The 24,440-nt window shown below is 52.0% G+C and overlaps 1 protein-coding gene across 1 annotated transcript; it reads left to right on the forward strand.

Moving 5' to 3' along the window:
* On the forward strand, nucleotides 1–24,440 carry LOC146024684 (glutathione hydrolase 6-like). The gene is made up of 4 exons (XM_083155467.1): nucleotides 1–163; nucleotides 6,709–6,992; nucleotides 15,514–15,627; nucleotides 22,869–24,440. Exons 1-4 carry the CDS (start codon nucleotides 72–74, stop codon nucleotides 24,071–24,073), a joined length of 1,695 nt encoding a protein of 564 aa, XP_083011593.1. The 5' UTR covers nucleotides 1–71; the 3' UTR covers nucleotides 24,074–24,440.

Below are 24,440 nucleotides of genomic sequence, written 5' to 3' on the forward strand. Positions count from 1 at the left end.
GAGCCCGGACTAGCAGCCGCAGCAGCCGCGGTGACACCTCCGGGTACAGTGACAGCCGGGACACGACAGTGATGTCTCCTTTGCGGGAAGAGATCCGGTACCAGAAGCTGCAGGAGACGGAGAGCGGGGACCGGGAGGAGGAGGTGACGGTCTACCTGTACAGGTGATGTATATACAGTATATATACAGGTGTGTCCATGTGCTCCATACAGGTGATGTATATACAGGTGTATACAGGTGATATATATATATATATATATATATATATATATATATATATATATATATATAGGTGTATCCATGTGCTCCATACAGGTGATGTATATACAGTATATATACAGGTGTATCCATGTGCTCCATACAGGTGATGTAAATACAGGTGTATACAGGTGATATATATATATATATATATATATATATATATATATATATATATATATATATACAGGTGTATCCATGTGCTCCATACAGGTGATGTATATACGGGTGTATACAGGTGATATATATATATATATATATATATATATATACACAGGTGATATATACAGGTGTATACAGGTGATACATACATATACAGTTGTGTCCATGTGCTCTATACTGGTGATATATACATACAGGTGTATACAGGTGATATATACATATACAGGTGATATATACAGTATATATACAGGTGTGTCGCTGTGCTCTATACTGGTGATATATACATACAGGTGTATACAGGTGATATATAAATATACAGGTGATATATACAGTATATATACAGGTGTATACAGGAGATACATACATATACAGTATAAGGGTGTATACAGGTGATACATACAGGTGTATACAGGAGATACATACATATACAGGTGTGTCCATGTGCTCTATACAGGTGATGTATATACAGTATATATACAGGTGATATATATATATATATATATATATATATATATATATATATATATATATATACAGGTGTGTCCCTGTGCTCTATACTGGTGATATATACATACAGGTGTATACAGGTGATATATACATATACAGGTGATATATATACAGGTGTATGCAGGTGATATATATATATATATATATATATATATATATATATATATATATATATATATATATATATACTGGTGTGTCCCTGTACTCTATACTGGTGATATATACATATACAGGTGATATATACAGTATATATACAGGTGTGTCGCTGTGCTCTATACTGGTGATATATACATACAGGTGTATACAGGTGATATATACATATACAGGTGATATATACAGTATATATACAGGTGTGTCGCTGTGCTCTATACTGGTGATATATACATACAGGTGATATATACTGTACATATACAGGTGATATATACATATACAGGTGTATACAGGTGATATATACATATATACAGGTGTATACAGGTGATATATACAGTATATATTACAGGTGTGTCCCTGTGCTCTATACAGGTGACATATACATATACAGGTGATATATACTGTACATATACAGGTGTATACAGGTGACATATACATATACAGGTGATATATACTGTACATATACAGGTGTATACAGGTGATATATACATATACAGGTGTATACAGGTGATATATAAATATATACAGGTGTATACAGGTGATATATACAGTATATATTACAGGTGTGTCCCTGTGCTCTATACAGGTGACATATACATATACAGGTGTATACAGGTGATATATACTGTACATATACAGGTGATATATACATATACAGGTGTATACAGGTGATATATACATATATACAGGTGTATACAGGTGATATATACAGTATATATTACAGGTGTGTCCCTGTGCTCTATACAGGTGACATATACATATACAGGTGTATACAGGTGATATATACTGTACATATACAGGTGATATATACATATACAGGTGATATATACTGTACATATACAGGTGTATACAGGTGATATATACATATACAGGTGTATACAGGTGATATATACATATACAGGTGTATACAGGTGATATATAAATATATACAGGTGTATACAGGTGATATATACAGTATATATTACAGGTGTGTCCCTGTGCTCTATACAGGTGACATATACATATACAGGTGTATACAGGTGATATATACTGTACATATACAGGTGACATATACATATACAGGTGATATATACTGTACATATACAGGTGTATACAGGTGATATATACATATACAGGTGTATACAGGTGATATATAAATATATACAGGTGTATACAGGTGATATATACAGTATATATTACAGGTGTGTCCCTGTGCTCTATACAGGTGACATATACATATACAGGTGTATACAGGTGATATATACTGTACATATACAGGTGATATATACATATACAGGTGTATACAGGTGATATATACATATATACAGGTGTATACAGGTGATATATACAGTATATATTACAGGTGTGTCCCTGTGCTCTATACAGGTGACATATACATATACAGGTGTATACAGGTGATATATACTGTACATATACAGGTGATATATACATATACAGGTGTATACAGGTGATATATACTGTACATATACAGGTGTATACAGGTGATATATACATATACAGGTGTATCCCTGTATGTATGAACCTGAATAACTGGAATGGAGTCGGCCGGAGACACTGAACAGGTTCTTCCAGTTCCAGTTCCTGCTGTTGCTGGGCGCCGGCACTAAATATACTCACAGAGTATGGAGGGTATAGGAGGTGTAAGGGGAATTAGTGTGGGGAGGGTGTACGTGGTGTAAGGGGCATCAGAGTGTTGCGAGGGTGTACGTGGTGTAAGGGGCATTAGTGTTTGGAGGGTGTATGTGGTGTAAGGGGCATTAGTGTGGGGAGGGTGTACGTGGTGTAAGGGGCACTAGTGGGGGAGGGTGTACGTGGTCTATGGGGCATTAGTGTGGGGAGGGTGTACGTGGTGTAAGGGGCATTAGTGTGGGGAGGGTGTACGTGGTCTATGGGGCATTAGTGTGGGGAGGGTGTAAGGGGCACTAGTGTGGGGAGGGTATAGGTGGTGTAAGGGGCATTAGTGTGGGGAGGGTGTACGTGGTGTAAGGGGCATTAGTGTGGGGAGGGTGTACGTGGTGTAAGGGGCATCAGAGTGTGGGGAGGGTGTATGTGGTGTAAGGGGCATTAGTGTGGGGAGGGTGTACGTGGTGTAAAGGGCATTAGTGTGGGGAGGGTGTACGTGGTGTAAAGGGCATTAGTGTTTGGAGGGTGTATGTGGTGTAAGGGGCATCAGAGTGTGGGGAGGGTGTATGTGGTGTAAGGGGCATTAGTGTGGGGAGGGTGTACGTGGTGTAAAGGGCATTAGTGTGGGGAGGGTGTATGTGGTCTATGGGGCATTAGTGTGGGGAGGGTGTACGTGGTGTAAGGGGCATTAGTGTTTGGAGGGTGTACGTGGTGTAAGGGGCACTATTGTGGGGAGGGTGTACGTGGTGTAAGGGGCACTAGTGTGGGGAGGGTATAGGAGGTGTAAGGGGCACTAGTGTTTGGAGGGTGTATGTGGTGTAAGGGGCATCAGAGTGTGGGGAGGGTGTATGTGGTGTAAGGGGCATTAGTGTGGGGAGGGTGTATGTGGTGTAAAGGGCATTAGTGTGGGGAGGGTGTACGTGGTGTAAAGGGCATTAGTGTGGGGAGGGTGTACGTGGTGTAAGGGGCACTAGTGTGGGGAGGGTGTATGTGGTGTAAAGGGCATTAGTGTGGGGAGGGTGTACGTGGTGTAAGGGGCACTAGTGTGGGGAGGGTGTACGTGGTGTAAGGGGCACTAGTGTGGGGAGGGTGTATGTGGTGTAAAGGGCATTAGTGTGGGGAGGGTGTACGTGGTGTAAAGGGCATTAGTGTGGGGAGGGTGTACGTGGTGTAAGGGGCATTAGTGTTTGGAGGGTGTACGTGGTGTAAGGGGCATCAGAGTGTGGGGAGGGTGTATGTGGTGTAAGGGGCATTAGTGTGGGGAGGGTGTACGTGGTGTAAAGGGCATTAGTGTGGGGAGGGTGTACGTGGTGTAAAGGGCATTAGTGTTTGGAGGGTGTATGTGGTGTAAGGGGCATCAGAGTGTGGGGAGGGTGTATGTGGTGTAAGGGGCATTAGTGTGGGGAGGGTGTACGTGGTGTAAAGGGCATTAGTGTGGGGAGGGTGTATGTGGTCTATGGGGCATTAGTGTGGGGAGGGTGTACGTGGTGTAAGGGGCATTAGTGTTTGGAGGGTGTACGTGGTGTAAGGGGCACTAGTGTGGGGAGGGTGTACGTGGTGTAAGGGGCACTAGTGTGGGGAGGGTATAGGAGGTGTAAGGGGCACTAGTGTTTGGAGGGTGTATGTGGTGTAAGGGGCATCAGAGTGTGGGGAGGGTGTATGTGGTGTAAGGGGCATTAGTGTGGGGAGGGTGTATGTGGTGTAAAGGGCATTAGTGTGGGGAGGGTGTACGTGGTGTAAAGGGCATTAGTGTGGGGAGGGTGTACGTGGTGTAAGGGGCACTAGTGTGGGGAGGGTGTATGTGGTGTAAAGGGCATTAGTGTGGGGAGGGTGTACGTGGTGTAAGGGGCACTAGTGTGGGGAGGGTGTACGTGGTGTAAGGGGCACTAGTGTGGGGAGGGTGTATGTGGTGTAAAGGGCATTAGTGTGGGGAGGGTGTACGTGGTGTAAAGGGCATTAGTGTGGGGAGGGTGTACGTGGTGTAAGGGGCATTAGTGTTTGGAGGGTGTACGTGGTGTAAGGGGCATCAGAGTGTGGGGAGGGTGTATGTGGTGTAAGGGGCATTAGTGTGGGGAGGGTGTACGTGGTGTAAAGGGCATTAGTGTGGGGAGGGTGTACGTGGTGTAAAGGGCATTAGTGTTTGGAGGGTGTATGTGGTGTAAGGGGCATCAGAGTGTGGGGAGGGTGTATGTGGTGTAAGGGGCATTAGTGTGGGGAGGGTGTACGTGGTGTAAAGGGCATTAGTGTGGGGAGGGTGTATGTGGTCTATGGGGCATTAGTGTGGGGAGGGTGTACGTGGTGTAAGGGGCATTAGTGTTTGGAGGGTGTACGTGGTGTAAGGGGCACTAGTGTGGGGAGGGTGTACGTGGTGTAAGGGGCACTAGTGTGGGGAGGGTATAGGAGGTGTAAGGGGCACTAGTGTTTGGAGGGTGTATGTGGTGTAAGGGGCATCAGAGTGTGGGGAGGGTGTATGTGGTGTAAGGGGCATTAGTGTGGGGAGGGTGTATGTGGTGTAAAGGGCATTAGTGTGGGGAGGGTGTACGTGGTGTAAAGGGCATTAGTGTGGGGAGGGTGTACGTGGTGTAAGGGGCACTAGTGTGGGGAGGGTGTATGTGGTGTAAAGGGCATTAGTGTGGGGAGGGTGTACGTGGTGTAAGGGGCACTAGTGTGGGGAGGGTGTACGTGGTGTAAGGGGCACTAGTGTGGGGAGGGTGTATGTGGTGTAAAGGGCATTAGTGTGGGGAGGGTGTACGTGGTGTAAAGGGCATTAGTGTGGGGAGGGTGTACGTGGTGTAAGGGGCATTAGTGTTTGGAGGGTGTACGTGGTGTAAGGGGCACTAGTGTTTGGAGGGTGTACGTGGTGTAAGGGGCACTAGTGTTTGGAGGGTGTACGTGGTGTAAGGGGCACTAGTGTTTGGAGGGTTTACGTGGTGTAAGGGGCATTAGTGTTTGGAGGGTGTACGTGGTGTAAGGGGCACTAGTGTTTGGAGGGTGTACGTGGTGTAAGGGGCACTAGTGTTTGGAGGGTGTACGTGGTGTAAGGGGCATTAGTGTTTGGAGGGTGTACGTGGTGTAAGGGGCACTAGTGTTTGGAGGGTGTACGTGGTGTAAGGGGCACTAGTGTTTGGAGGGTGTACGTGGTGTAAGGGGCACTAGTGTTTGGAGGGTTTACGTGGTGTAAGGGGCATTAGTGTTTGGAGGGTGTACGTGGTGTAAGGGGCACTAGTGTTTGGAGGGTGTACGTGGTGTAAGGGGCATTAGTGTTTGGAGGGTGTACGTGGTGTAAGGGGCACTAGTGTTTGGAGGGTGTACGTGGTGTAAGGGGCATTAGTGTGGGGAGGGTGTACGTGGTGTAAGGGGCATTAGTGTTTGGAGGGTGTACGTGGTGTAAGGGGCATTAGTGTTTGGAGGGTGTACGTGGTGTAAGGGGCACTAGTGTTTGGAGGGTTTATGTGGTGTAAGGGGCATTAGTGTGGGGAGGGTGTACGTGGTGTAAGGGGCATTAGTGTGGGGAGGGTGTACGTGGCGTGAGGGGCATTAGTGTTTGGAGGGTGTACGTGGTGTAAGGGGCACTAGTGTGTGGAGGGTGTAAGGGGCATTTGTGTTTGGAGGGTGTACGTGGTGTAAGGGGCACTAGTGTTTGGAGGGTGTACGTGGCGTGAGGGGCATTAGTGTGCGGAGGGTGTACGTGGTGTAAGGGGCATTAGTGTGGGGAGGGTGTACGTGGTGTAAGGGGCATTAGTGTGCGGAGGGTGTACGTGGTGTAAGGGGCATTAGTGTTTGGAGGGTTTACGTGGTGTAAGGGGCATTAGTGTGGGGAGGGTGTACGTGGTGTAAGGGGCATTAGTGTGCGGAGGGTGTACGTGGTGTAAGGGGCACTAATGTTTGGAGAGTGTACGTGGTGTAAGGGGCATTAGTGTGGGGAGGGTGTACGTGGTGTAAGGGGCATCAGAGTGTGGGCATACTGGTAATACATTCTAGTAAGAACTCTTTGTCGCTGTCTTTCAGTCAGTCCTCGCGGTCGGTGCTCCGGGCGCAGCAGCGAGAGGTCTGTGTACGGATCTTCTCCTCCTTACTGCTCTTGGCTGTGGCGATCGGCTTTGTCCTGTATGAACTTGAATACGGTCGTCTAGAAGCACCTAGCGCGCTCCAGGAGACGTCAGAGGCTGGTGGTCGCACAGGGGAACATGGCAGCCATCATCACGAAGACCATAAGATGGATGGAAGCTTGTCCGCTAAACATAGCCATTCCTCAGGCACATACCACCGAGCCGCGGTGGTCACTGATTCTGGTGAGGAGATTTACATCTGTGCCCATCCTGCTGAGTATCCCCGACACTGTGCCCATCTACCACCCGACATTGCAGGAGTCACTGACTGGCTGGCTGTGTATACCCTCAGTCACTGCCACAGGCTCTGTGCTGTACATGTGTCTAGTCCCTTAGCTGATTCTCTAATGGCCCCCAGCACCATTATTAGTGATGGCGGCTGCTCCTGTGACCGGAGGGCTGGGGGGGGATCACATCTCCTGCACCCAGCGTGGGGTAGGTGTAAGCACCATTATTAGTGATGGCGGCTGCTCCTGTAACCGGAGGGCTGGGGGTGATCACATCTCCTGCACCCAGCGTGGGGTAGGTGTAAGCACCATTATTAGCGATGGCGGCTGCTCCTGTGGCCGGAGGGCTGGGGGTGATCACATCTCCTGCACCCAGCGTGGGGTAGGTGTAAGCACCATTATTAGTGATGACGGCTGCTCCTGTGGTCAGAGGACTGGGGGGGGATCACATCTCCTGCACCCAGCGTGGGGTAGGTGTAAGCACCATTATTAGTGATGGCGGCTGCTCCTGTGACCGGAGGGCTGGGGGTGATCACATCTCCTGCACCCAGCGTGGGGTAGGTGTCAGCACCATTATTAGTTATGGCGGCTGCTCCTGTGACCGGAGGACTGGGGGGGATCACATCTCCTGCACCCAGCGTGGGGTAGGTGTAAGCACCATTATTAGTGATGGCGGCTGCTCCTGTGGTCAGAGGGCTGGGGGGGATCACATCTCCTGCACCCGGCGTGGGGTAGGTGTAAGCACCATTATTAGTGATGGCGGCTGCTCCTGTGACCGGAGGGCTGGGGGGTGATCACATCTCCTGCACCCAGCGTGGGGTAGGTGTAAGCACCATTATTAGTGATGGCGGCTGCTCCTGTGACCGGAGGGCTGGGGGGGATCACATCTCCTGCACCCGGCGTGTGGTAGGTGTAAGCACCATTATTAGTTATGGCGGCTGCTCCTGTGACCGGAGGACTGGGGGGGATCACATCTCCTGCACCCAGCGTGGGGTAGGTGTAAGCACCATTATTAGTGATGGCGGCTGCTCCTGTGGTCAGAGGGCTGGGGGGGATCACATCTCCTGCACCCGGCGTGGGGTAGGTGTAAGCACCATTATTAGTGATGGCGGCTGCTCCTGTGACCGGAGGGCTGGGGGGGTGATCACATCTCCTGCACCCAGCGTGGGGTAGGTGTAAGCACCATTATTAGTGATGGCAGCTGCTCCTGTGACTGGAGGGCTGGGGGGGATCACATCTCCTGCACCCGGCGTGGGGTAGGTGTAAGCACCATTATTAGTGATGGCGGCTGCTCCTGTGACCGGAGGGCTGGGGGGTGATCACATCTCCTGCACCCAGCGTGGGGTAGGTGTAAGCACCATTATTAGTGATGGCGGCTGCTCCTGTGACCGGAGGGCTGGGGGGGATCACATCTCCTGCACCCGGCGTGTGGTAGGTGTAAGCACCATTATTAGTTATGGCGGCTGCTCCTGTGACCGGAGGACTGGGGGGGATCACATCTCCTGCACCCAGCGTGGGGTAGGTGTAAGCACCATTATTAGTGATGGCGGCTGCTCCTGTGGTCAGAGGGCTGGGGGGGATCACATCTCCTGCACCCGGCGTGGGGTAGGTGTAAGCACCATTATTAGTGATGGCGGCTGCTCCTGTGACCGGAGGGCTGGGGGGGATCACATCTCCTGCACCCAGCGTGTGGTAGGTGTCAGCACCATTATTAGTGATGGCGGCTGCTCCTGTGGTCAGAGGACTGGGGGGGATCACATCTCCTGCACCCAGCGTGGGGTAGGTGTCGGCACCATTATTAGTGATGGCGGCTGCTCCTGTGGTCAGAGGACTGGGGGGGATCACATCTCCTGCACCCAGCGTGGGGTAGGTGTAAGCACCATTATTAGTTATGGCGGCTGCTCCTGTGACCGGAGGGCTGGGGGGGGATCACATCTCCTGCACCCAGCGTGGGGTAGGTGTAAGCACCATTATTAGTGATGGCGGCTGCTCCTGTGACCGGAGGGCTGGGGGGGAATCACATCTCCTGCACCCAGCGTGGGGTAGGTGTAAGCACCATTATTAGTGATGGCGACTGCTCCTGTGACCGGAGGGCTGGGGGGGGTCACATCTCCGGCACCCAGCGTGGGGTAGGTGTCAGCACCATTATTAGTGATGACGGCTGCTCCTGTGACCGGAGGGCTGGGGGGTGATCACATCTCCTGCACCCAGCGTGGGGTAGGTGTCAGCACCATTATTAGTGATGACGGCTGCTCCTGTGACCGGAGGGCTGGGGGGTGATCACATCTCCTGCACCCAGCGTGGGGTAAGGTGTAAGCACCATTATTAGTGATGGCGGCTGCTCCTGTGACCGGAGGGCTGGGGGGGATCACATCTCCTGCACCCAGCGTGGGGTAGGTGTAAGCACCATTATTAGTGATGACGGCTGCTCCTGTGATAGGAGGACTGGGGGGATAACATCTCCTGCACCCAGCGTGGGGTAGGTGTCAGCACCATTATTAGTGATGGCAGCTGCTCCTGTGACCGGAGGGCTGGGGGGGGAATCACATCTCCTGCACCCGGCGTGTGGTAGGTGTAAGCACCATTATTAGTGATGGCGGCTGCTCCTGTGACCGGAGGGCTGGGGGGGATCACATCTCCTGCACCCAGCGTGGGGTAGGTGTAAGCACCATTATTAGTGATGGCGGCTGCTCCTGTGACCGGAGGACTGGGGGGGGATCACATCTCCTGCACCCAGCGTGGGGTAGGTGTAAGCACCGTTATTAGTGATGGCGGCTGCTCCTGTGACCGGAGGGCTGGGGGGGTGATCACATCTCCTGCACCCAGCGTGGGGTAGGTGTAAGCACCATTATTAGTGATGGCGGCTGCTCCTGTGCCCGGAGGGCTGGGGGATCACATCTCCTGCACCCAGCGTGGGGTAGGTGTAAGCACCGTTATTAGTGATGGCGGCTGCTCCTGTGACCGGAGGGCTGGGGGGGGATCACATCTCCTGCACCCAGCGTGGGGTAGGTGTAAGCACCGTTATTAGCGATGGCGGCTGCTCCTGTGCCCGGAGGACTGGGGGGGGATCACATCTCCTGCACCCAGCGTGGGGTAGGTGTAAGCACCATTATTAGTGATGGCGGCTGCTCCTGTGGTCAGAGGGCTGGGGGGGATCACATCTCCTGCACCCGGCGTGGGGTAGGTGTAAGCACCATTATTAGTGATGGCGGCTGCTCCTGTGACTGGAGGGCTGGGGGGGATCACATCTCCTGCACCCAGCGTGGGGTAGGTGTAAGCACCATTATTAGTGATGACGGCTGCTCCTGTGGCCGGAGGGCTGGGGGGATCACATCTCCTGCACCCAGCGTGGGGTAGGTGTCAGCACCATTATTAGTGATGGCGGCTGCTCCTGTGACCGGAGGGCTGGGGGGGTGATCACATCTCCTGCACCCAGCGTGGGGTAGGTGTAAGCACCATTATTAGTGATGGCGGCTGCTCCTGTGCCCGGAGGGCTGGGGGATCACATCTCCTGCACCCAGTGTGGGGTAGGTGTCAGCACCATTATTAGTGATGGCAGCTGCTCCTGTGATAGGAGGACTGGGGGGATAACATCTCCTGCACCCAGCGTGGGGTAGGTGTAAGCACCGTTATTAGTGATGGCGGCTGCTCCAGTGACCGGAGGGCTGGGGGGGGGATCACATCTCTTGCACCCAGCGTGGGGTAGGTGTAAGCACCATTATTAGTGATGGCAGCTGCTCCTGTGGCCTGAGGGCTGGGGGGTGATCACAGCTCCTGCACCCGGCGTGGGGTAGGTGTCAGCACCATTATTAGTGATGGCGGCTGCTGCTGTGACCGGAGGGCTGGGGGGGAATCACATCTCCTGCACCCATCGTGGGGTAGGTGTCAGCACCATTATTAGTGATGGCGGCTGCTCCTGTGACCGGAGGGCTGGGGGGTGATCACATCTCCTGCACCCAGCGTGTGGTAGGTGTAAGCACCATTATTAGTGATGGCGGCTGCTCCTGTGACCGGAGGGCTGGGGGGGTGATCACATCTCCTGCACCCAGCGTGGGGTAGGTGTAAGCACCATTATTAGTGATGGCGGCTGCTCCTGTGCCCGGAGGGCTGGGGGATCACATCTCCTGCACCCAGTGTGGGGTAGGTGTAAGTACCGTTATTAGTGATGGCGGCTGCTCCTGTGACCGGAGGGCTGGGGGTGATCACATCTCCTGCACCCGGCGTGGGGTAGGTGTAAGCACCATTATTAGTGATGACGGCTGCTCCTGTGACTGGAGGGCTGGGGGTGATCACATCTCCTGCACCCAGCGTGGGGTAGGTGTAAGCACCATTATTAGTGATGGCGGCTGCTCCTGTGACCGGAGGGCTGGGGGGGGGATCACATCTCCTGCACCCAGCGTGGGGTAGGTGTAAGCACCATTATTAGTGATGGCGGCTGCTCCTGTGACCGGAGGGATGGGGGTGATCACATCTCCTGCACCCAGCGTGGGGTAGGTGTCAGCACCATTATTAGTGATGACGGCTGCTCCTGTGACCGGAGGGCTGGGGGGGGGATCACATCTCCGGCACCCAGCGTGGGGTAGGTGTCAGCACCATTATTAGTGATGGCAGCTGCTCCTGTGACCGGAGGGCTGGGGGGGAATCACATCTCCGGCACCCAGTGTGGGGTAGGTGTAAGCACCATTATTAGTGATGGCGGCTGCTCCTGTGACCGGAGGACTGGGGGGGGATCACATCTCCTGCACCCAGCGTGGGGTAGGTGTAAGCACCATTATTAGTGATGGCGGCTGCTCCTGTGACCGGAGGGCTGGGGGGGGGATCACATCTCCTGCACCCAGCGTGGGGTAGGTGTAAGCACCATTATTAGTGATGGCGGCTGCTCCTGTGACCGGAGGGATGGGGGTGATCACATCTCCTGCACCCAGCGTGGGGTAGGTGTCAGCACCATTATTAGTGATGACGGCTGCTCCTGTGACCGGAGGGCTGGGGGGGGGATCACATCTCCGGCACCCAGCGTGGGGTAGGTGTCAGCACCATTATTAGTGATGGCGGCCGCTCCTGTGCCCGGAGGGCTGGGGGGTGATCACATCTCCTGCACCCATCGTGGGGTAGGTGTAAGCCCCGTTATTAGTGATGACGGCTGCTCCTGTGACCGGAGGACTGGGGGGGATCACATCTCCTGCACCCAGCGTGGGGTAGGTGTAAGCACCATTATTAGTGATGGCGGCTGCCCCTGTGACTGGAGGGCTGGGGGGGGTCACATCTCCTGCACCCAGCATGGGGTAGGTGTAAGCACCATTATTAGTGATGGCGGCTGCTCCTGTGACCGGAGGGCTGGGGGGGTGATCACATCTCCTGCACCCATCGTGGGGTAGGTGTAAGCACCGTTATTAGTGATGGCGGCTGCTCCTGTGGCCGGAGGGCTGGGGGGGGATCACATCTCCTGCACCCAGCGTGGGGTAGGTGTAAGCACCATTATTAGTGATGGCGGCTGCTCCTGTGGCCGGAGGGCTGGGGGGGAATCACATATCCTGCACCCAGCGTGGGGTAGGTGTAAGCACCATTATTAGTGATGACGGCTGCTCCTGTGACCGGAGGGCTGGGGGGGGATCACATCTCCTGCACCCATCGTGGGGTAGGTGTAAGCACCGTTATTAGTGATGGCGGCTGCTCCAGTGACCGGAGGGCTGGGGGGGGGGATCACATCTCCTGCACCCAGCGTGGGGTAGGTGTAAGCACCATTATTAGTGATGGCGGCTGCTCCTGTGGCCGGAGGGCTGGGGGGGGATCACATCTCCGGCACCCAGCGTGGGGTAGGTGTAAGCACCATTATTAGTGATGGCGGCTGCTCCTGTGACTGGAGGACTGGGGGGGATAACATCTCCGGCACCCAGCGTGGGGTAGGTGTAAGCACCATTATTAGTGATGGCGGCTGCTCCTGTGACTGGAGGGCTGGGGGGTGATCACATCTCCGGCACCCAGCGTGGGGTAGGTGTAAGCACCATTATTAGTGATGGCGGCTGCTCCTGTGACTGGAGGACTGGGGGGGATAACATCTCCGGCACCCAGCGTGGGGTAGGTGTAAGCACCATTATTAGTGATGGCGGCTGCTCCTGTGACCGGAGGACTGGGGGGGATCACATCTCCTGCACCCAGCGTGTGGTAGGTGTCAGCACCATTATTAGTGATGGCGGCTGCTCCTGTGCCCGGAGGGCTGGGGGGTGATCACATCTCCTGCACCCATCGTGGGGTATGTGTAAGCACCATTATTAGTGATGGTGGCTGCTCCTGTGACTGGAGGGCTGGGGGGTGATCACATCTCCTGCACCCAGCGTGGGGTAGGTGTAAGCACCGTTATTAGTGATGACGGCTGCTCCTGTGACCGGAGGACTGGAGGGGATCACATCTCCTGCACCCAGCGTGGGGTAGGTGTAAGCACCATTATTAGTGATGACGGCTGCTCCTGTGACCGGAGGACTGGGGGGGATCACATCTCCTGCACCCAGCGTGGGGTAGGTGTAAGCACCATTATTAGTGATGGCGGCTGCTCCTGTGACCGGAGGGCTGGGGGGGGGGATCACATCTCCTGCACCCATCGTGGGGTAGGTGTAAGCACCGTTATTAGTGATGACGGCTGCTCCTGTGACCGGAGGGCTGGGGGGGAATCACATCTCCTGCACCCAGCGTGGGGTAGGTGTCAGCACCATTATTAGTGATGACGGCTGCTCCTGTGACCGGAGGGCTGGGGGGGGGATCACATCTCCTGCACCCGGCGTGGGGTAGGTGTCAGCACCATTATTAGTGATGGCGGCTGCTCCTGTGGCCGGAGGGCTGGGGGGGGATCACATCTCCTGCACCCAGCGTGGGGTAGGTGTAAGCACCATTATTAGTGATGACGGCTGCTCCTGTGACCGGAGGACTGGGGGGGATCACATCTCCTGCACCCAGCGTGGGGTAGGTGTAAGCACCACTATTAGTGATGGCGGCTGCTCCTGTGACCGGAGGGCTGGGATCACATCTCCTGCACCCAGCGTGGGGTAGGTGTAAGCACCATTATTAGTGATGGCGGCTGCTCCTGTAACCGGAAGGCTGGGGGGGGATCACATCTCCTGCACCCAGCGTGGGGTAGGTGTAAGCACCATTATTAGTGATGACGGCTGCTCCTGTGACCGGAGGACTGGGGGGGATCACATCTCCTGTACCCAGCGTGGGGTAGGTGTAAGCACCATTATTAGTGATGGCGGCTGCTCCTGTGACCGGAGGGCTGGGGGGGGGATCACATCTCCTGCACCCAGCGTGGGGTAGGTGTCAGCACCATTATTAGTGATGGCGGCTGCTCCTGTGACCGGAGGGCTGGATGGATCACATCTCCTGCACCCAGCGTGGGGTAGGTGTCAGCACCATTATTAGTGATGACGGCTGCTCCTGTGACCGGAGGGTTAGGGGGGGGGGTGATCACAGCTCCTGCACCCGGCGTGGGGTAGGTGTAAGCACCATTATTAGTGATGGCGGCTGCTCCTGTGATAGGAGGACTGGGGGGGGATCACATCTCCTGCACCCAGTGTGGGGTAGGTGTAAGCACCATTATTAGTGATGGCGGCTGCTCCTGTGACCGGAGGGCTGGGGGGATCACATCTCCTGCACCCAGCGTGGGGTAGGTGTAAGCACCATTATTAGTGATGGCGGCTGCTCCTGTGACCGGAGGGCTGGGGGGGAATCACATCTCCTGCACCCAGCGTGGGGTAGGTGTCAGCACCATTGTTAGTGATGGTGGCTGCTCCTGTGACCGGAGGGCTGGGGGTGATCACATCTCCTGCACCCAGCGTGGGGTAGGTGTCAGCACCATTATTAGTGATGGCAGCTGCTCCTGTGACCGGAGGGCTGGGGGGGGATCACATCTCCTGCACCCAGCGTGGGGTAGGTGTAAGCACCATTATTAGTGATGGCGGCTGCTCCTGTGACCGGAGGGCTGGGGGGTGATCACGTCTCCGGCACCCAGCGTGGGGTAGGTGTAAGCACCATTATTAGTGATTACGGCTGCTCCTGTGGTCGGAGGGCTGGGGGGGGGGGGATCACATCTCCTGCACCCAGCATGGGGTAGGTGTCAGCACCATTATTAGTGATGGCAGCTGCTCCTGTGACCGGAGGGCTGGGGGGGAATCACATCTCCGGCACCCAGTGTGGGGTAGGTGTAAGCACCATTATTAGTGATGGCGGCTGCTCCTGTGACCGGAGGACTGGGGGGGGATCACATCTCCTGCACCCAGCGTGGGGTAGGTGTAAGCACCGTTATTAGTGATGGCGGCTGCTCCTGTGACCGGAGGGCTGGGGGGGTGATCACATCTCCTGCACCTAGCGTGGGGTAGGTGTAAGCACCATTATTAGTGATGACGGCTGCTCCTGTGACCGGAGGGCTGGGGGGGTGATCACATGCTGTCTTTTGTCCTCATGGCTTTCTCATTGTCTCCCGGTCACAGAGACCTGCTCCACGGTGGGACGAGATATGCTGCAGTCAGGCGGCTCTGTGGTGGATGCCGGGATCGCTGCTGTGCTCTGTCTCTCTGTGTTACACCCACATACCTCAAGTTTAGGTAAGTTACCCCAGGACACATGGGGCGGTAACTGTGCTGTATGCAGGGTGTCAGGAGGAAGAACCTGGCGGTGATCCGTATAGTGCGGGGGGGTAATTGGGGCAGTATAATATTAGGTAACCAGTATAGTGCGGGGGGGGGGTAATTGGGGCAGTATAATATTAGGTAACCAGTATAGTGCGGGGGGGGGGGGGGGGGGGGGTAATTGGGGCAGTATAGTATTAGGTAACCAGTATAGTGCGGGAGGTAATTGGGGCAGTATAGTATCAGGTAACCAGTATAGTGCGGGGGGGGTAATTGGGGCAGTATAGTATTAGGTAACCAGTATAGTGTGGGGGGTAATTGGGGCAGTATAGTATTAGGTAACCACTATAGTGCGGGGGGTAATTGGGGCAGTATAGTATTAGGTAACCAGTATAGTACGGGAGGTAATTGGGGCAGTATAGTACTAGGTAACCAGTATAGTGCGGGAGGTAATTGGGGCAGTATAGTATTAGGTAACCAGTATAGTGCGGGAGGTAATTGGGGCAGTATAGTATCAGGTAACCAGTATAGTGCGGGGGGGTATTTGGGGCAGTATAGTATTAGGTAACCAGTATAGTGCGGGAGGTAATTGGGGCAGTATAGTATTAGGTAACCAGTATAGTGCGGGGGGTAATTGGGGCAGTATAGTATCAGGTAACCAGAATAGTGCGGGGGGTAATTGGGGCAGTATAGTATTAGGTAACCACTATAGTGCGGGGGGTAATTGGGGCAGTATAGTATTAGGTAACCAGTATAGTGCTGGAGGTAATTGGGGCAGTATAGTATTAGGTAACCAGTATAGTGCGGGAGGTAATTGGGGCAGTATAGTATTAGGTAACCAGTATAGTGTGGGGGGTAATTGAGGCAGTATAGTATTAGGTAACCAGTATAGTGCGGGGGGTAATTGGGGCAGTATAGTATTAGGTAACCAGTATAGTGCAGGGGGTAATTGGGGCAGTATAGTATCAGGTAACCACTATAGTGCGGGGGGTAATTGGGGCAGTATAGTATTAGGTAACCAGTATAGTGCGGGGGGTAATTGGGGCAGTATAGTATTAGGTAACCAGTATAGTGCGGGGGTAATTGGGGCAGTATAGTATCAGGTAACCACTATAGTGCGGCGGGGTAATTGGGGCAGTATAGTATTAGGTAACCAGTATAGTGCGGGAGGTAATTGGGGCAGTATAGTATTAGGTAACCAGTATAGTGCGGGGGGTAATTGGAGCAGTATAATATTAGGTAACCAGTATAGTGCGGGGGGGTAATTGGGGCAGTATAGTATTAGGTAACCAGTATAGTGCGGGGGGTAATTGGGGCAGTATAGTATCAGGTAACCAGTATAGTGCGGGGGGTAATTGGGGCAGTATAGTATTAGGTAACCAGTATAGTGCGGGGGGGGTAATTTGGGCAGTATAGTATTAGGTAACCAGTATAGTGCGGGAGGTAATTGGGGCAGTATAGTATTAGGTAACCAGAATAGTGCGGGGGGTAATTGGGGCAGTATAGTATTAGGTAACCAGTATAGTGCGGGGGGTAATTGTGGCAGTATAGTATTAGGTAACCACTATAGTGCGGGGGGTAATTGGGGCAGTATAGTATTAGGTAACCAGTATAGTGCAGGAGGTAATTGGGGCAGTATAGTATTAGGTAACCAGTATAGTGCGGGGGGTAATTGGGGCAGTATAGTATTAGGTAACCAGTATAGTGCGGGAGGTAATTGGGGCAGTATAGTATTAGGTAACCAGTATAGTGTGGGGGGTAATTGGGGCAGTATAGTATTAGGTAACCAGTATAGTGCGGGGGGTAATTGGGGCAGTATAGTATCAGGTAACCACTATAGTGCGGGGGGTAATTGGTGCAGTATAGTATTAGGTAACCAGTATAGTGCGGGAGGTAATTGGGGCAATATAGTATTAGGTAACCAGTATAGTGCGGGAGGTAATTGGGGCAGTATAGTATTAGGTAACCAGTATAGTGCGGGGGGTAATTGGGGCAGTATAGTATTAGGTAACCAGTATAGTGCGGGGGGTAATTGGGGCAGTATAGTATCAGGTAACCACTATAGTGCGGCGGGGTAATTGGGGCAGTATAGTATTAGGTAACCAGTATAGTGCGGGAGGTAATTGGGGCAGTATAGTATTAGGTAACCAGTATAGTGCGGGGGGTAATTGGGGCAGTATAATATTAGGTAACCAGTTTAGTGCGGGGGATAATTGGGGCAGTATAGTATTAGGTAACCAGTATAGTGCGGGGGGTAATTGGAGCAGTATAATATTAGGTAACCAGTATAGTGCGGGGGGTAATTGGGGCAGTATAGTATTAGGTAACCAGTATAGTGCGGGGGGTAATTGGGGCAGTATAGTATTTGGTAACCAGTATAGTGCGGGGGGTAATTGGGGCAGTATAGTATTAGGTAACCAGTATAGTGCGGGGGGGGGTAATTTGGGCAGTATAGTATTAGGTAACCAGTATAGTGCGGGAGGTAATTGGGGCAGTATAGTATTAGGTAACCAGTATAGTGCGGGGGGTAATTGGGGCAGTATAGTATTAGGTAACCAGTATAGTGTGAAGGGTAATTGGGGCAGTATAGTATTAGGTAACCAGTATAGTGTAGGGGATAATTGGGGCAGTATAGTATTTGGTAACCAGTATAGTGCAGGGGTAATTGGGGCAGTATAGTATTTGGTAACCAGTATAGTGCAGGGGTAATTGGGGCAGTATAGTATTTGGTAACCAGTATAGTGCGGGGGGTAATTGGGGCAGTATAGTATTTGGTAACCAGTATAGTGCGGGGGGTAATTGGGGCAGTATAGTATTTGGTAACCAGTATAGTGCGGGGGGTAATTGGGGCAGTATAGTATTAGGTAACCAGTATAGTGCGGGGGGTAATTGGGGCAGTATAGTATTAGGTAACCAGTATAGTGCGGGAGGTAATTGGGGCAGTATAGTATTAGGTAACCAGTATAGTGCGGGGGGTAATTGGGGCAGTATAGTATTAGGTAACCAGTATAGTGCGGGGAGTAATTGGGGCAGTATAGTATTAGGTAACCATTATTGTGCAGGGGGTAATTGGGGCAGTATAATATCAGGTAACCAGAATAGTGCAGGGGGTAATTGGGGCAGTATAGTATTAGGTAACCACTTTAATGAGGGCTAATTGGATCGGTATAGTATTAATTAACCAGTATAGTGCGAGGGTAATTGGGGCAGTATAGTATTAGGTAACCAGTATAGTGCGGGGGGTAATTGGGGCAGTATAGTATTTGGTAACCAGTATAGTGGGGGGGGTAATTGGGGCAGTATAGTATTAGGTAACCAGTATAGTGCGGGGAGTAATTGGGGCAGTATAGTATTAGGTAACCATTATTGTGCAGGGGGTAATTGGGGCAGTATAATATCAGGTAACCAGAATAGTGCAGGGGGTAATTGGGGCATTATAGTATTAGGTAACCACTTTAATGAGGGCTAATTGGATCGGTATAGTATTAATTAACCAGTATAGTGCGAGGGTAATTGGGGCAGTATAGTATTAGGTAACCAGTATAGTGTGAAGGGTAATTGGGGCAGTATAGTATTAGGTAACCAGTATAGTGTAGGGGATAATTGGGGCAGTATAGTATTTGGTAACCAGTATAGTGCAGGGGTAATTGGGGCAGTATAGTATTTGGTAACCAGTATAGTGCAGGGGTAATTGGGGCAGTATAGTATTTGGTAACCAGTATAGTGCGGGGGGTAATTGGGGCAGTATAGTATTTGGTAACCAGTATAGTGCGGGGGGGGGTAATTTGGGCAGTATAGTATTTGGTAACCAGTATAGTGCGGGGGGTAATTGGGGCAGTATAGTATTAGGTAACCAGTATAGTGCGGGGGGTAATTGGGGCAGTATAGTATTAGGTAACCAGTATAGTGCGGGAGGTAATTGGGGCAGTATAGTATTAGGTAACCAGTATAGTGCGGGGGGTAATTGGGGCAGTATAGTATTAGGTAACCAGTATAGTGCGGGGAGTAATTGGGGCAGTATAGTATTAGGTAACCATTATTGTGCAGGGGGTAATTGGGGCAGTATAATATCAGGTAACCAGAATAGTGCAGGGGGTAATTGGGGCAGTATAGTATTAGGTAACCACTTTAATGAGGGCTAATTGGATCGGTATAGTATTAATTAACCAGTATAGTGCGAGGGTAATTGGGGCAGTATAGTATTAGGTAACCAGTATAGTGCGGGGGGTAATTGGGGCAGTATAGTATTTGGTAACCAGTATAGTGGGGGGGGTAATTGGGGCAGTATAGTATTAGGTAACCAGTATAGTGCGGGAGGTAATTGGGGCAGTATAGTATTAGGTAACCAGTATAGTGCGGGAGGTAATTGGGGCAGTATAGTACTAGGTAACCAGTATAGTGCAGGGGGTAATTGGGGCAGTATAGTATTAGGTAACCAGTATAGTGCGGGGAGTAATTGGGGCAGTATAGTATTAGGTAACCATTATAGTGCAGGGGGTAATTGGGGCAGTATAATATCAGGTAACCAGAATAGTGCAGGGGGTAATTGGGGCAGTATAGTATTAGGTAACCACTTTAATGAGGGCTAATTGGATCGGTATAGTATTAATTAACCAGTATAGTGCGAGGGTAATTGGGGCAGTATAGTATTAGGTAACCAGTATAGTGCGAAGGGTAATTGGGGCAGTATAGTATTAGGTAACCAGTATAGTGCAGGGGATAATTGGGGCAGTATAGTATTTGGTAACCAGTATAGTGCAGGGGTAATTGGGGCAGTATAGTATTTGGTAACCAGTATAGTGCAGGGGTAATTGGGGCAGTATAGTATTTGGTAACCAGTATAGTGCGGGGGGTAATTGGGGCAGTATAGTATTTGGTAACCAGTATAGTGCGGGGGGTAATTGGGGCAGTATAGTATTTGGTAACCAGTATAGTGCGGGGGGGTAATTGGGGCAGTATAGTATTTGGTAACCAGTATAGTGCAGGGGTAATTGGGGCAGTATAGTATTAGGTAACCAGTATAGTGCGGGAGGTAATTGGGGCAGTATAGTATTAGGTAACCAGTATAGTGCGGGGGGTAATTGGGGCAGTATAGTATTAGGTAACCAGTATAGTGCGGGAGGTAATTGGGGCAGTATAGTATTAGGTAACCAGTATAGTGCGGGGGGTAATTGGGGCAGTATAGTATTAGGTAACCAGTATAGTGCGGGGGGGTAATTGGAGCAGTATAATATTAGGTAACCAGTATAGTGCAGGGGGTAATTGGGGCAGTATAGTATTAGGTAACCAGTATAGTGCGGGGGGTAATTGGGGCAGTATAGTATCAGGTAACCAGTATAGTGCGGGGGGGTAATTGGGGCAGTATAGTATTAGGTAACCAGTATAGTGCGGGGGGGTAATTTGGGCAGTATAGTATTAGGTAACCAGTATAGTGCGGGAGGTAATTGGGGCAGTATAGTATTAGGTAACCAGTATAGTGGGGGGGTAATTGGGGCAGTATAGTATTAGGTAACCAGTATAGTGCGGGGAGTAATTGGGGCAGTATAGTATTAGGTAACCATTATAGTGCAGGGGGTAATTGGGGCAGTATAATATCAGGTAACCAGTATAGTGCAGGGAGTAATTGGGGCAGTATAGTATTAGGTAACCACTTTAATGAGGGCTAATTGGATCGGTATAGTATTAATTAACCAGTATAGTGCGAGGGTAATTGGAGCAGTTTTGTATTAGGTAACCAGTATAGTGCGAAGGGTAATTGGGGCAGTATAGTATTAGGTAACCAGTATAGTGCAGGGGTAATTGGGGCAGTATAGTATTTGGTAACCAGTATAGTGCAGGGGTAATTGGGGCAGTATAGTATTTGGTAACCAGTATAGTGCGGGGGGTAATTGGGGCAGTATAGTATTTGGTAACCAGTATAGTGCGGGGGGTATTTGGGGCAGTATAGTATTTGGTAACCAGTATAGTGCGGGGGGTAATTGGGGCAGTATAGTATTTGGTAACCAGTATAGTGCGGGGGGTAATTGGGGCAGTATAGTATTTGGTAACCAGTATAGTGCGGGGGGTAATTGGGGCAGTATAGTATTTGGTAACCAGTATAGTGCGGGGGGTAATTGGGGCAGTATAGTATTTGGTAACCAGTATAGTGCGGGGGGTAATTGGGGCAGTATAGTATTTGGTAACCAGTATAGTGCAGGGGTAATTGGGGCAGTATAGTATTAGGTAACCAGTATAGTGCGGGGGGTAATTGGGGCAGTATAGTATTTGGTAACCACTTTAATGAGGGCTAATTGGATCGGTATAGTATTAATTAACCAGTATAGAGTGGGTGGTAATTGAGGCAGAATAGTATTAGGTAAGCAAGGAGGGGCAGGAAGTGTATGCAAGCAGGGGAGGGTGTGTGTGAGCATAAGGTGTGTGGGAGCAGGGGTGTGTGTGAAGATGGAGAGTATGGGAGCAGGTGGTGTGGCAGGTGGTGTGTGCTAGTACGGAGGGATAGGGTGTGTGTGCATGGAGGGGCAGTGGGGGTGTGGGGGTGTGGGAGCAGGAGATGTGTACAAGCAAGGGGTGTGTACGAGCAGGGGGGGGGGTGCAAGAAGGGAGTCTGGGAGCAGCGGTGTGTGCGAGGAGGGAGACTATGGGAGCAGTGGGATGCGGCGGGTGGTGTGTGCGAGCAGAGAGGGGCAGGGGATGTGTGCGAGCAGGGCAGTGTGTGCGAGCAAGGGGTGTGTTCGAGCAGGGCGGTGTGTGCGAGCAGGAGGAGGGGCAGGGGATGTGTCCGAGCAGGGCGGTGTGTGCGAGCAGGGAGGGTTAGGGGATGTGTGCGAGCAAGGGTGTATCGGGGTGTGTGCAAGCAGGGAGGGGTAGGGGATGTGTGCGAGCAAGGGCGTATCGGGGTGTGTGTGAGCAGGGAGGGGCAGGGGATGTGTGCGAGCAGGGTGGTATCAGGGAGTGGTGCGAGAAGGGAGGGGCAGGGGATTGTGTGTGCGAGCAGGGGATGTGTGTAACAGAGGGATGTGTGCGAGCAGGAGGCATGTGCGAGCAGGGGGTGTGGCAGGGGAGTGTGTGTAACGTGTGTGTGTGTGTGGCAGGAGGGTGTGAGCGAGCAGGGGGTGTGGCAGGGGATTGTGTGTGCGAGCAGGGGGTGTGGCAGGGGATTGTGTGTGGCAGGAGGGTGTGTGTGTCAGCCGCGTACAGTGACCTCTGTGTCTCTGCAGGTGGAGTCTTCTCGTCCATCTACTATAACAGCACATCACAGGCCGCCTCCGCGCTGACGGCAATCCCAACAGAGGCTTCTCCCGCAGGATATGGGATCCCGCAGGTGCTCCAGGGCCTCTGGTCTCTCCATCAGCAACATGGGACAAAACCTTGGCCGGAGCTGCTCAGCGCAGCCATTAACCTGGCCTACCGGGGATTCCTGGTGGATGAGAACCTCCAGGCAGCTCTAGAGGAAAACCGGAATACGGTCACATCCTCCGAGGGCCTGAGCCGTCTCTTCTGCCACCACAATAACAGCCTGAAAGACATCGGAGCTACTGTAGTGAATAAGCCCCTGGGAAGCCTCCTGGCGCAGGTAGCGAACCTGGCGTCAGATTCTGCTCTATCCGGCGTTCTCATCCACGGTTTGCTGAATGACACCGGCGTGACGGAGCGAGAGAGGCTCTCCGAGGCGATATCAGGGAAGCATCTGGCCAGCGTAGAACCGCTGACACTTCACGTGGATGGTATGATGCTGTACAGCACCACGGAGCCCACGGCGGGGGGGATTCTCTCCGCCACTATCCGCCAGGTATATAATCAGAGACATGACATCGCCAACAACCAAAGCTCTGATATTCTGCTCAATGCCTCAAAGATCACGTACACTGCGGGTGGTGCATGGCCAAGAGACCTCACCGCCAGCCCCTCCCCGCAGCCGCGCCCACCGCGGAGCCCAGCACCTGTCGGGGGCAGTGTTATAATAGCCGACTCAGATGGAGACGTCTTTGTCATTTCCCTCACGCTGAACAGCACCTTTGGCTCCGGGATTGTGTCTCCATCCACAGGAATCCTGCTCAGCGACTTTGTCCGGAGCTCTGACCCCACGGAACATTCCACTCCCACATTCTGGGCCTGTCCGTCAGTCTTGCTGTATGGGGGGGAGGGGGACGTTCTGGGCTTCTCTGCCACTGGAGGAAGTTCTGTGCCGTTCTCGCTGGCCCAGGTTATCATCAATCGCGTTCTGTTACAAAAGGACATTGCAGACTCCGTCACCGGGACCATGGCGGGACCAATATCAGAGAGCCCGGACCCCTGGCTCCAGTACTTGGGCCTGACAGGGGGAGAACCGGCACCCGTGGTGGCAATTGAGGTGTCTGCGGAGCACGTACATGTAGCTACATCACACACGCGGCACAGGTGCTGCTATCCTGACGGACTATAGACACGGGAACAACGTGGGGACTGTGGCGATCCGGAGACTGCGATACACAGATCAAACTAATATATTGTTTTTACATTACAAACGTATTCATGTATTTAATGTCCTGATCCTGGCAGCTTGTAATGTCCCAGAGAGTCACCTGTCCCTATATGTCACATCATATACATACATGTAACATACGTGTATACAGTGCTGACATGCGGCTGTATACGGACTATGTTATCATATATAACATATAGACGTCTAGGTACAATGGGGTCATTCGGGGGCGGTTGGGTCTGTGCAAGTTATATATATTTATTTATTAAAAGATCTTTATATACACATATACCGCAGCGCTGTACAGAGACTATTATTACCAGTTATT

The sequence above is a fragment of the Crinia signifera genome, chromosome 1 (assembly GCF_055691185.1).
Source record: "Crinia signifera chromosome 1, ASM5569118v1, whole genome shotgun sequence".
Lineage (NCBI taxonomy): Eukaryota > Metazoa > Chordata > Amphibia > Anura > Myobatrachidae > Crinia > Crinia signifera.

What these genes read in the sequence shown, in the direction of transcription:
- LOC146024684 (XM_083155467.1), top strand. Translation starts at nt 72, where the DNA reads ATGTCTCCTTTGCGGGAAGAGATCCGGTACCAGAAGCTGCAGGAGACG. An exon ending in GTGACGGTCTACCTGTACAG is followed by an intron (nt 164 to 6,708) that starts GTGATGTATATA and finishes GCTGTCTTTCAG; the next exon opens with TCAGTCCTCGCGGTCGGTGC. An exon ending in CGCGGTGGTCACTGATTCTG is followed by an intron (nt 6,993 to 15,513) that starts GTGAGGAGATTT and finishes TCCCGGTCACAG; the next exon opens with AGACCTGCTCCACGGTGGGA.